We start from the raw sequence: 13648 nt of genomic DNA, 5'->3' as shown, positions 1-13648 counted from the left end.
GGGGGTTGCCTGGTTGCTAGGGAATCCCCACATGTAATCAAGCTGGCTAATAGCTGTAAATCATTCAGCTGCCGCGATGAAAACTTAATCTTCGACCACTAACAAATACTCGGAGACCACCTGAGTAACGAGTACACTCGCTCATCACTAATAAATATATATTTGAATTAAAAAAATATAAACAATAAAAGTACACATATTTGGTAATGTTGCGTCTGCAATGACCCGACCTATAAAAGTGTTCCACTAGTTAACCCCTTTAGTGAACACGATAAAAAAATAAAGAACAAGGCAAAAAACAATGCTTTATAATCATACCACCGAACAAAACCTGGAATAAAACGTGATAAGAAAGCCGGATATAAATAAAAATGGTGCCGCTGAAAACTTCATCTTCACACGCAAAAATCAATCTGCCATACAGCTCCATCAGTGGAAAAATAAAAAAGTTATAGCTCTCAGAATAAAGCGATGGAAAAATAATTATTTTGTCTATAAAATAGTTGTTGTGTAAAAGCGCCATAACATGAAAAAATGATATAAATGTGGTATCGCTGTAATCATACTGACCCTAACAATAAAACTGCCTTATCAATTTTAGCACACGCGGAACAGCATAAACCCCCCCCAAAAAAAAAAAATTCCTGAATTGTTCATTTTTGTTCATTCTGCCTCCCAAAAACAGGAATAGAAAGCAATCAAAAAATGTAATGTGCCCAAAAATGGTACCAATAAAAATGTCAACTCGTCCTGCAGAAAACAAACCAGAACATGACTGTAGGCCAAAATATGAAAAAATTATAGCTCTCAAAATGATGATGCAAAAATAAATTTTTGCAATAAAAAGTGTCCTTTAGTGTGTGACAGCAGCTAAACATAAAAACCAGATATAAATCTGTTTCACTGTAATCGCACCGACCCCAAGAATAAAATTGTCTAATCACTTATACTTATCCAGAGGAACGGTGTAAAAAATAAGTAAAGCCAATTCTCCACCTGAGGTTGATTTTATAATTCTGCCTTCCAAAGATCGCAGTAAGGCTCGGCACACATTTATCCTGCGCTCTGCACTTACGTTGGGGCTTCCATGTAAATCTCTAAAATACATGATTCACATGGAAACCTCTGGAGGAAGATTCCCTATAATGACACAGATGGAGGCACTATGGACGCCATAGGACCTGTGATCCGGTGGTGTCCTGTCCTTTTAGGATTGCACAGGATTGAATAAAAGTGCCATGGGCCACAGTTTTGTGCACTTCAGAAAAGGACACCACTGAGCAGAGGGCAGAGCCAGACGGAGTTCAGCGTAACTCTGCTACGTCATTAGAGTGAATGGATCCCTCGAGAGTTTCATCTGAATCACCTCACTCACCAAAGTAAGTGCTCAGCGTAAAGTGCCGGATAACCGTGATCCAAAATGTTATGTAAAATGTTCCCAATAAAAGCTTCAACTCAATCCACAAGAAAAAGCAAGCCCCCACTCAGGTCTGTCATCTGTTAACAGAAATATAGGTGGCTTCCACGTTACTGGTAGTGCAAAGGCTGTGGAAAAGCGAAACGGCTCCTCACCTGCCAAAAGAAATTCAGCAAATTTCTCACTCTCAAATACAAATGCCCCTCTCCCTTATGAGCCCCACATTGTACCTAAACCACATATTGCATCCACATTTGGCATTTCTGAAGCAATGAGAGCATGCCTTACTTACGGGTGCATGCCTCCAGAAGCACAGGCTGGGCATAATGTAGTGGTGACTACAACGTACTGGTCACTGCAGTGTACTGGTCACTACAATGGCAGTTTGCAATTTTCAGTTGGAGTCAAAATTGTCATTACACCTGTGGATAAATTCCCCAACTGGTTTAGTTTAAAAAAAAATGGGGTCACTTGAAGGGGGATTCTGCTCTTTTAGCAATTATGCACTATATGGTGTCCGCAAACTGTTCTAGGAAAATCTACACTCCAGGAGGCAAATAGCATTCCGTTCCTCCCGAGTCTTTTCGTATGGCTAAGTAGTACTATATAACAACATATGAGGTATTGCCACGTTCAGTAGAAATTGTGGGACAAATTTTGGTGCCATTTTTACCCACTTCTTGTGTTAAAATGTAAAATCAACATTTTAGTGGCAAAAATGTATTTTATTCTTTCTTCACCGCTAAGTGGTATAAAAGTCTGTGAGGCACATGTGGTGTCAATATGATCACTGTACCACTAGATGAATTCATTGAGGAGTGTAGTTTATAAAATGAGTTCACATATATGGGGTTCTGTTGTTCTGGCACCTCAGGGGCTCTGCCAATGTGACATGGCACCCTGAAACCATCCCTGCAAAATCTGAATTCCAATATGACGCCTCTTCCCTTCTGAGCTTTGCACTGTGCCTCAAAAGTAGTATTCCCCCACATATGGGGTATTGGCATACTCAGGAGAAATTGCACAACAAACTGTATGGTGCAATTTCTCCTGTTACCCTTATGAAAATGCAAAATTTGGGACCAAACTAACATTTTTGTGGGGAATTTTTTATCTTTATTTCCACGGCTCAATGTTATAAACTTCTGTGAAGCACCTGGGGGTTTAAGGTGCCCACCACACATCAAAATACATTCCTTGAGGGGTCTAGTTTCAAAAAATGGGGTCACATGTGGGGATTTCTAATGTTTAGGCACATCAGAAGCTTTCCAAATCGGACAGGACGTTTGCTAATGATTCCAGGAATTTTACATTCAAAAAAATCAAATGATGATCTGTCCTTTCCGAGCCCTGCTGTGCTCCCAAAGAAAACTTTTCTACCTCATACTGGGTATCGGCGTACTCAGGAGAAATTGCACAACAAATTGTATGGTGTCATTTCTCCTTTCACCCTTATGAAAATGCAATATTTTGTGCTAAAAACATATTTGTGGAGAAAGTGAGATTTTTCTTTATTTTTATAGCTCGCTATAAACTTCTTTGAAGCACCTGAGGGTTCAAAGTGCTCACCACACATCTAGATCAGTTCCCTGAGGGGTCTACTTTCCAAGTGGTGTCACTTTTTGGGGATTTTCATTGTTTAGGCACATTAGAAGCTCTCGAAATGCGGCATGGCATCCGCCAATTGTTCCAGCAAATTTTGCATCCAAAAAGTCAAATGGTGCTCCTTCTCTTCCTAGCTCTGCCTTGTACCCAAACAGTAGTTTGCTCCCTCATTTGGGGTATCAGCATACTCGGGAGAAATTGCACAACAAATTTGAAGTCAAGTTTTTCCTGTTACCTTTGTAAAAATAAAAAAAATTGGATCTAAAGTCAATTTTTGGTGAAAAAAGTTAAAAGCTGATTTTTTTTTTTTTTTAAACTCCTGTGAAGCACCTAAAGGTTTAATAAACTTCTTGAATGTGGTTTTGAGCACCTCGAGGGGTGCAGTTTTTATAATGGTGTCACTTTTGGGTATCTTCTATCATATAGACCCCTCAAAGTGACTTCACATGTGAGGTGGTCCATTAAAAAAAAGGTTTTGTTATTTTTGCTGGAAAAATTTTAAATCGCTGGTCAACTTTTAACCCATACAAAAAAACATTGTTTCCACAATTGTGCTGATGTAAAATGGACATATGAGAAATGTTATTTATTAACTATTTTGTGTGACATATCTCTGTGATTTAAGAGTATGAAAATTCAAAGTTGGAAAATTGTGAAATTTTCGATATTTTCTCCAAATTTCCATGTTTTTCACAAATAAACGCAAGTCATACCGAATAAATTTTACCAATATCATGAAGTACAGTATGTCATGAAAAAACTTCTCAGAAGCACCGGGATCCGTTGAAGGGTTCCAGAGTTATTACCTCATAAAGTTACAGTGGTCAGATTTGTAAAAATTGACCCGGTCATTACCGTTCAAACCACCTTTGGGTAAAGGGGTTAAACGCTTAGGAAGTCTTTGTAGGTGTTTTTCTTAATTATTCTAATTTACTGAGATAATAACTTTTGGGTTTTCATTGGCTGTAAGCCATAATCATCAACATTAACAGAAATAAACACTTGAAATAGATCACTCTGTATGTAATCTATATAGCTTCCCATGGGCAGGTGCTGCTCAGCCCTTATCTATATTGAGGTCAGCTGACGCAAGGTAAAGTTTAAATACTAGAGATAGGTCCCCCCGATTGGGTATATCTTGTAGCGGTTTGATGGCTTTACACTTTTTGAGCAAAATACTGTTAACTAAGTACCCTATGTTATCTACTGTAAATATATATATATATATATACGGTATATATATATATATATATATATATATATATATATATATATATATATACAGTATATATATTTCTATTTACTTACTGTAGTGTATATGCTCATTTAGTTTTTACCTTAGGTTTTGTAAGTAAAAAAATTGCAACATACACAAAAACATAGGGGACTAAGTTATCAAAAAAAGAGTAAAAGCAATCCCACTGCGACCAGGTGTACCCAATCAGTATGGTCCCTAACTTTAGTAACTCACCTAGTTATGTACCAGACAGGTCTCAAAATATGAAGTCAGACTACCTGTTCTTATTCTTAACCACTACCTCCAAAGAACTGACCTACTACTGGGCTCCTAGAGAGGTCATTTAGGTCTGTGGCTGCATTTAGTCAGTTATTTATACAGCTAATGGCAATAACATCTCTAAGACATGACAAAAATAGCAGCTGTTTATAAAAATATGTCATAAAAAAGTCAGAAATAAATCAATGCCAACTACATGTCAGTACCGTCTCTGTGAGCTGAAATCCTAGAGAAGTCGAAATAAACTGACTACAAAGTGCAACTGTCATAACAAAACTAACAGAAGAGCTGGAAAGTCCATACAAATGCTTTAAACCTGTCATCAGCTGAAAAGTGACCATTTTCTCGCTTCTATTTTATTTCTGCTGCTCTACGCATGCCATATTTCTTTGTTTTATTTTTAAATCCGCCAAACCATTCCAAAAGAAAAGGGCCATTTTATTTGGTGACAATTTTGATGGACTTTTCCAAATGGGTATGGCTCACCGGATTCTATGGGACTTGTTTTTAGGCTGCTCTGCATAATTATGTAGGGATGTGCTGTAGCGTTCTCACTCCTGAAGATACCAATTGCATTGTGTGTGTTATGTCCTGTATGTTTGTATATATATCGTGTTATGTGAATTGTGTATAATGTAAGATAAGCAATGTTAATAATGTACAGTGTATAAGGTATGACATAGTGTATAAGGATAGGTGGTTGGTTGTAGTATAGGTAGTGACCCTAGGATAGAGCTAATGTTTGGGACGAGCCCATAGTTGGGGGAGCTTAGTGTTAGGGCAAGTGACTGATTCCTGTAGATAGTTAGTTGGAGTTGGTGTTTTAGAATGAAACGTGAAAAATGCTGCCATGCAGTGATCTACTGTAGGAGACCTAAAGACAGAGATAGTAAGATCCTGAGAAGTGACTGACTGGTCATAGTGGCCCTCCAGAGAAGGGTTGGTGAATAAGATGCTGAGTCACGAATCCCTGAGCTTGCAACACCGAAGATAACAGGCCTAAACAAGACTGAGTTATCTGGGACTAATGGGGGTCCTGAGTGGTAGATCTAGGGCACCAATAGTGGAAAAAATAGGATGCAGAACCACTGGGCGAGTGGAGAGACTCGCTGATCAGGACTGTGGTGTTGAATTTGGGTTGTGGTGAAGGAAGGCGAAACAGTGTGCTTCACCGGCCCTGGAGTAGACTACAGAGGAAAGATACTGTGTGAAGGAGAATGCTACATGGCTTAGGGAAAACGATTATAGGACTTTGTACCCGCTGTCACTTGTAAATAACCGTCATCAAGTTATCGTGCAGAAAAGACTCTATATTGGAACAATGGTCTCCTTTTAATAAACTGTGAAACCTATGGTCCTGTCCAGCCCACACCACCGGCTACCAGTAGCCTTCATGGGCCTAAGACCCTCACAGCTCAATTCCACACACCCAGACAGGACCCACACTTTCATGTAGTGCGCCATAGAGTAAAAGGAGACAAGCGCCCCTCCAGCGGCTACTACCCCTCTGTGTACTACAATTACACTGTGAGCCACTCCCTATTGTTAAAGACCATAAAAAAATTAGTAAATTAGTACTAAACAATAGATAGATATACACTGTGTACAGAATTATTAGGCAAGTTGTGTTTTGATCACATGATACTTTTTATACATGTTGTCGTACTCCAAGCTGTTCAGATCCAACTACCAATTAAGTAAATCAGGTGATGTGCATCTCTGTAATGAGGAGGGGTGTTGTCTAATGACATCAAAACCCTATATAAGGTGTGCTTAATTTTTAGGCATCTTCCTTTCCTTTGGTAAAATGAGTCAGAAGAGAGATTTGGCAGGCTCTGAAAAGTCCAAAATTGTGAGATGTCTTGCAGAGGGATGCAGTAGTCTCGATATTGCCAAACTTTTGAAGCGCGATCACCGAACAGTCAAGCGTTTCATGGCAAATAGCCAAGAGGGTTGCAAGAAGCGTGTTGGGCAAAAAAGGCGCAAAATAACTGCCCATGAATTGAATGCCAAGATGCCATTTGCCACCAGTTGTGCCATATTTCAGAGCTGCAACGCTACTGGAGTATCAAAAAGCACAAGGTGTGCGATACTCAGGGACATGGCCAAGGTATGGAAGGCTGAAAAACAACCACCTTTGAACAAGAAACATAAGATAAAACATCAAGACTGGGCCAAGAAATATCTTAAGACTGACTTTTCAAAGGTTTTATGGACTGATGAAATGAGAGTGACTCTTGATGGGCCAGATGGATGGGCCAGAGGCTGGATCAGTAAAGGGCAGAGAGCTCCACTCTGACTCAGACGCCAGCAAGGTGGAGGTGGGGTACTGGTATGGGCTGGTATCATCAAAGATGAGCTTGTGGGACCTTTTCGGGCTGAGGATGGAGTGAAGCTCAACTCCCTGACCTACTGCCAGTTTCTGGAAGACAACTTCTTCAAGCAGTGGTACAGGAAGAAGTCGGTATCGTTCAAGAAAAACATGATTTTCATGCAGGACAATGCTCCATCACATGCTTCCAACTACTCCACACCGTGGCTGGCCAGTAAAGGTCTCAAAGAAGAAAAATAATGACATGGCCATGCAGATCACTAAATGATAACGCAACTCATTGGGCTGTGGAGCAATCTGTTCTCTTTTTAGCTGACACTCTTATATTCACATTTACCCCATGTAGACCATAGAATTTTGGACAAAACATTTCCCAAATTATTTATGGAGCTTAGTTAACGTACTGCCAGCAAATTAAAGACATCTGGTATGTAATATATGTAATTGGTGGAAATTAATAGATGTCCAATCTGCATTTTACTATTGTCAGAAATAGATTTTGCTCTTCCATAAATATATGAGAATCCCATAATGCGATGAAATCATAGCTGGGAATGTGTATTTAATTCTTGGCTGGGTCTTTGTTTTGCTATTTTACTAAAATGTGCACAGATCCTTTCTGCATGTCTAATCCTATTTTAAGAATTTGGATGATGAGAATTGTGGAAATAATTTGGTAAATTAACCCCTTAAGAACAGATAGAGCTAAGCTTTTTTTTTCTTTCATTGCTGTGTTCAATGAGTTATAGCTTTTTTATATTCTTTTTGGCTTGGCTGCTTGAAGACGCGTTTATTTGTGCAGCCAGTTGTAGTCTTAATGGCACCATTTTGCGATTCACAAGGTTTACAAGGTGTTAGAAAGAATATGTTTATTTTATATTACTGGTAGGTATGGATATGTCAATACCAAAAATGTATTTTTTTTGTTTTGTAGCTTTAAAAACATGTTTTTATAGAAAAAAATATAATTTGTAGTGGTAGGAGAACATGCATTTTGAAGGATGATTTTTACACAAGACAGGTTTTCTTGGATACCACTCATAAATATGGTGTTCTATAGGGCTATGTATGCACATGTCCGATTTTTATCCTTGGAGCAAGTGATCTGCTGAAAAAATCGGAGCCATGTCTAATTTAGATCCGAGTGTTGGATGCAAATCGGCAATGAAGGTCTGAGTCCACAAAAAAAATTGGACTGTGCCCTGATGACATCCGTTTGCGGTTTGATTTTCACAGACAGACAGATTGGAGAAGGTAGAGAACCTTTTTTTTTTCTCTCCACATCTGAGAAAAACTGATTAGAGTTTAACCAGAGTTTGATCAGAATAATCAGACCTTTTTTCTCTCCTCTAAGGAGAGTCTCTTTGAATGGAGAGGAGGCTGTGCGTTGCATGTCTCTGTCCATTCACTTCTATGGGGGGTCCAAAAAATGCCAAACACGCTTACTCAAGCATTTGAATGCACACTAATGGCAATACAGTGAGTTTATGTAGCCATATCGTTATTTGCGACACACTATAATGGAGTTGATTACATATTGACAGATGTGTACAGCGGACCCGTCAAGAGATTTAACTTTAAAAATTGAATACATTAATGAATAGATCCCTTATACCGCTCCCTATGTAATGAGCAGTGACTGAAGCCGCGCCTCTATGACTGAAAGCCGGCAGCTCCTGGGATTATAAAAGTTCCCTTCCTCCTGGTAGGCAGGCTTTCAGTGTGGCGGCCACACGGCTTTAGAAATCTATTAACCACCAGATTAAATAAGATATGCAGGTTTATAGTGTTTGGGGACATGACAGGTTCCCTTTAACCCTTACTACATTAACTGTATCTGCCAGTTTGCTATTGAAGGCTTCATTAAACAGGACCAGTAGGTGCCCAGATTGTAATTATTATTTTATTCCTATATATATCTTTTATATTTCGTTCTAATTTTATGGTCTTTACCAAGGAGACATTGCTCACAGGGTAATTATGCAGAACATCTTAAATATGCACCCCTAGAGAAACCTGTGAGCCAATCCACCTTGGAAAGACCATAAAAAGTTTCACTAAAAAATTAAAAGAAACATAGACAATGAATGCTAAGGGGAGTAGCAGGATTAGAATAGGAGCAAAAATTGGGAATTTTTGATCTGGTGACAGGTCCACTTAAATGCCATCCCTTATGGGCATTGTTGGAACTGTTCATGTATATCGGTGGGTCAGTGGTTAGCACTGCAGCCTTGTAGCGCTGGGGTTCTGGGTTCAAATCCCACCAAGGACAACATCTGCAAGCTGTTTGTATGTTCTCCCTGTTGGGTTTCCTCTAGGTTCTCTGGTTCTCTCCCACATTCCAAAGACATAATGATAGGGAAATTAGATTGTGAGCCCCAATGGGGACAGTGCAGATAATGTATGTAAAGCGCTGCGGAATATGATAGTGCTGTATAAAAAAAGCATAATAAATAAAAAACATAACATTTGTGACTTATTGGCCAGAACACATTTCTTCCATTAGTAGGATTTTGTTATATAGTAAGTTAATTAATAATGTGCACTTATTACATGAGAAATTTACACATAACGCACTTTCCTAGTGTGCCTTAGTGAGCCAGATATACGGTACCTTTGTATGCCTGAGATAAGGAATTAAACATTTTCAGAAAATATTATCACATAAAATAATTACACTGTTATTGATTTCTATTTCAGCGGGGCAGCTGGCCGGTAACTCCTCGGTCGAGATGTATCGGCAAGTGCTGTTAGCCGGATGCCGCTGTGTAGAATTGGACTGTTGGAAGGGACGAACCGCAGAGGAAGAGCCGGTGATCACACATGGATTCACCATGACCACGGAGATATCTTTCAAGGTACAAGACTCCTTTTGGAAAGAGAATATTTCATAAAGAATATAATAGTGGTAAATGTTATCATGTCTGATAAAGTTCCATCTTGTATTGATGATCGTACTCCAGCTGGATTGGGGGGGTTTCCTAGCAGATTAAAATTATTATTATTACTAAGGCTCAGACTAATATGAAGTAAATAAATGATCTCTCGCAATCTACTGCAACTCCACTTCTGGCAGGTACCTGGTCCCCACTTGTCTCTGCTTTCTGGTCCTGCCTCGATACACCAGAAATCCCATCTAGCACTGGCTGAGGTGGAAAATGGAAGGCAATGATTTACTGAACAGATATTTCCTGCCACTTTATTTGTATCGAGACTGAACCAAGAAGTGACTATCGGCAGGGACCAGGGAAGCGCCAGAACAGGAACTGCAGAGAGTTGTCGAGGAGAGCATCACTTCTTTTCTTATTTTATTCTTTTCTTAGGTTATTATTCATAATGAGCCTTTTAAAACATATTTTTATCCACTGAGAAAGTGGACAACCCCTTAAATTAGCAGCAGAGTAAAATTAATCTAAAATGAATCTAATAGTATTGTCTTTATGACTTTTTAGAGTCAGTAAGGTGGCATTTGTGTACCCGTATTTTTCGCTTTATAAGACGCACCTGATTATAAGACGCACCCCCAAATTTGGTGAAGAAAAAGTGAATTTTTTTTTTTAATGTTAAATAGGGGTCTGTCTTATAATGCCAGTGTCCGTCTTACAAATCATATGTCCCACATCCTGGTATCTATATAACCCCCATCCTTGTGCTGGCACATGCCCCCCTGTGCTGCTGTCAGGCACATGCCCCCCTGGTCACTATATGCCCCTCTGTGCTGGCAGACACATGCCCCCCGGTCACAATATGCCCCCCTGTGCTGCTGACAGGTACAGCCCCCCCGGTCACTATATGCCCCCCAGTGCTGCTGGCAGACACATGCCCCCCGTGCTGCTGGCAGACACATGCCCCCCCTGTACTGCTGGCAGACAGATGCTTTCCCCTGTACTGCTGGCAGACACATGTCCCCCCCCTGTATTGCTGGCAGACACATGCCCCCCTGTGCCCCTCCTGTGCTGCTGGCAGACACATGCCCCCCCTGTGCTGCTGGCAGACACATGCCCCCCCGTGCTGCTGGCAGACACACACCCCCCTGGCTGCTGGCAGACACATCCCCCTGTGCTGCTGGCAGACGCATGCCCCCCCCTGTGCTGCTGGCATACATATGCCCCCTGTGCTGCTGGCAGATACATGCCCCCTGTGCTGCTGGCAGATACATTCCCCCCTGTGCTGCTGGCAGACACATGCCCCCCTGTGCTGCTGGCAGACACATGCCCCCCGTGCTGCTGGCAGACACATGCCCCCTGTGCTGCTGGTTGACACATACCCCCTCGTGCTGCTGGCAGACACATGCCCCCCGTGCTGCTGGCAGACACATGCCCCTTGTGCTGCTGGCAGTCACATGATAAAATACCAGACACTTAACTTACCTTCTGATGATGGCTCTGTGCTTCCAGCTCCTCGGTTGTGCTTCCTGTTTCCCAGACATGAGATCATGTGACCTGGGCACAGAGTGATGTCATCACTGTGCTGTGCCGATCACATGATCGGATGTCAGCACAGACACAGGAAGCGCAACTGAGGAGTTGTGAGCACGGAGCCATCATCAGAAGGTGAGTTAAGTGTTTGTTATTTTATCATGTGCCTGCCAGCAGCATGGGGGGGGTAAGCATGTGCCTGCCAGCAGCACATGGAGGCATATAAGAGTGACCGGGGGGCCATATCCATGATGGGAGGGGGGGAGATGCAGGCACATGTAATATTCGCTGCTCCCCTGTGAATCAACTCAGCACAGGTTCAGCACCGAGGTGATGGACAGCAGGTGCAGTGAATATTACATGAGGCTAATGAGCGGGAGCACAGGACCTCCTGCTGTCTCTGCAGCCTGCAGCCAGCCCCCTGACACCACTCCAGAGCTGCTCCCCCTCCTCTACAGCACAGCACACAGATTCGGATTATAAGACGCACCCCCCACTTTCCCCAAAAATTTTGGGGAACAAAAGTGCATCTTATAATCCGAAAAATGCGGTATATTCTTTACCTGACATATCCAACCACTCTGCTGCGTTAAAGTACTTAAAGCCACTGCTGGTTTTTCTATACATCTGATGAGACAGACCCCTCCATAGCTCAGGTCCTAATTGTCCGCGGTAACTCCGCTGAAGAGGTATTGACATTCCCTAACACAAGTGTCTACAAAGCCAATTACTTTTAATTAGGAACGGATAATACAAGAATGGTGAGAAATGGCAAATCAACATTCAACATGTCTTAATAGTGTGCAAAGACAAATGATAAAATTAATATATTGATAATGCGGATGTGTCTTGCATTCACACTTGAATTTAGGGATGTCTAGTTGGAAAACAAACACATAGTTAAAGATGTCTCTGTCCTCAGTCCTAGTCAAACTACAGTCCTGGGCTACCGGCTGATCGTCCCTGCCCCCAGCACCCTCTAAAACAGCTGATTTCTGCAGAATTACATGGCAGACTTCAGATGAATGGCCATCCTTGTAATCCAAAGACAATGTGAGTCTACCAGAATAATAGCCGCTCATACAGAATGGCTATTTGTTCTAGCTCATAGTGGGAGATCCCAAGCAGGATCCCTGTTCTATGATGAACATAAGTCCTAATTCCATGTATGGACAGAGGATTTCATCAAGGGTTGTCTGCTTTTTTCCTGAGTAGTGTTGAGCAATACCTTCCGATATCGGAAAGTATCGGTATCGGAAAGTATCGGCCGATACCGTCAACCGTCGGATCTAATCCGATATCGATACCCGATCCCAATGCAAGTCAATGGGACGAAAATATCGGAATTAAAATAAACCCTTTCTTTCCTTGTAGGTTCATTCTACATGAAGGAAAACAACTAAGAATAATGTAGGATGTATTGGGGGAGGTGGCGGAGATATTAAAGGCACAGAGGTTTAGCCCAATCAAATAGAATAGCAGGATTTTTTTTTTTTTTATGAGGTTCGGCATTAGAAAGATTTTGACTATGTTAATTTTTTTTTTTTTTTGTCAGATATTGATGTTTCACTACTTCCACGCCCTTCACCTTCTTTTTTACTTCTCCCACACTTTCTTCTCCATTATCCTCATCATCAGCTTCTTTGACATCAACTTCTTCACCTTATTCATCTTCTTCTTCATCTTCTACCTATTATTTTTTTTGTTACATTGTTCATATTCTTTTTATTTTACTATTATCTTCTTCATATTCTACTTCTTCATCATATTCTTATTTGTGTCAGGCATTCCCGTAGTTGTTATCTATAAAAGTTTGAAGATTACACCTTCCGTTCTGCCTGTCACAAAAAAGTTACATTTGTCCGCGTTCAGTTTGGCCTGCAGCATCAGGCTTTATCCAGGGGCACCACGAGGAGGAACGGACTCACCCCCATACATTGCTTAGTCTTCTTCTGCTTATAATTTAGATAATATCTTTTGCTCTGATATTTAGTCTTATGCTTAATGTTCTTCTGCTCTTTGTTCTGCAGCCTCTTGTTCTTCTGCTTCTCGGTCTTCCAGGTCGTCGTCGTCTCCAGGGTCGTCGTCTCCGGGGTCGTCGTCATCGGGGTGGTCTTCAGGGTCATCGTCTCCAGGGTCGTCGTCATCTCAGTGGTTGTCGTCTCTGGTGTCGTCGTCATCTTAGGGGTGGTCTTCCGGGTCGTCGTCTTTAGGGTCTTGAACTTGGAAATGTAGCAGAAGGTACAAGAAGGCTGAGAAAATGCTGAGAAACAGCTGATGGAACTGGAACTCGGATGGCTACCCGAAGGTCCAAGAGCCAATGGAACTACTGAGGACCAGCTGACGTTACTGGAACCCGG

General features: G+C 41.3%; 1 protein-coding gene across 1 annotated transcript in view; it reads left to right on the top strand.

Moving 5' to 3' along the window:
• PLCB1 (phospholipase C beta 1) overlaps window positions 1-13648 on the top strand; it is a 1010585-nt gene that overhangs the window by 667578 nt on the left and 329359 nt on the right. Inside the window, exon 11 of the mRNA XM_077282634.1 lies at window positions 9571-9728. Within this exon, the coding sequence (XP_077138749.1) occupies window positions 9571-9728 (158 nt within the window). The remainder of the gene's footprint in view (window positions 1-9570; window positions 9729-13648) is intronic.

Source organism: Ranitomeya variabilis, chromosome 2 (genome assembly GCF_051348905.1).
Source record: "Ranitomeya variabilis isolate aRanVar5 chromosome 2, aRanVar5.hap1, whole genome shotgun sequence".
In the NCBI taxonomy this organism is placed as follows: domain Eukaryota; kingdom Metazoa; phylum Chordata; class Amphibia; order Anura; family Dendrobatidae; genus Ranitomeya; species Ranitomeya variabilis.
The sequence above is the reverse complement of the archived record's forward strand: the minus strand, read 5'-3'. Positions and strand labels throughout refer to the sequence as shown.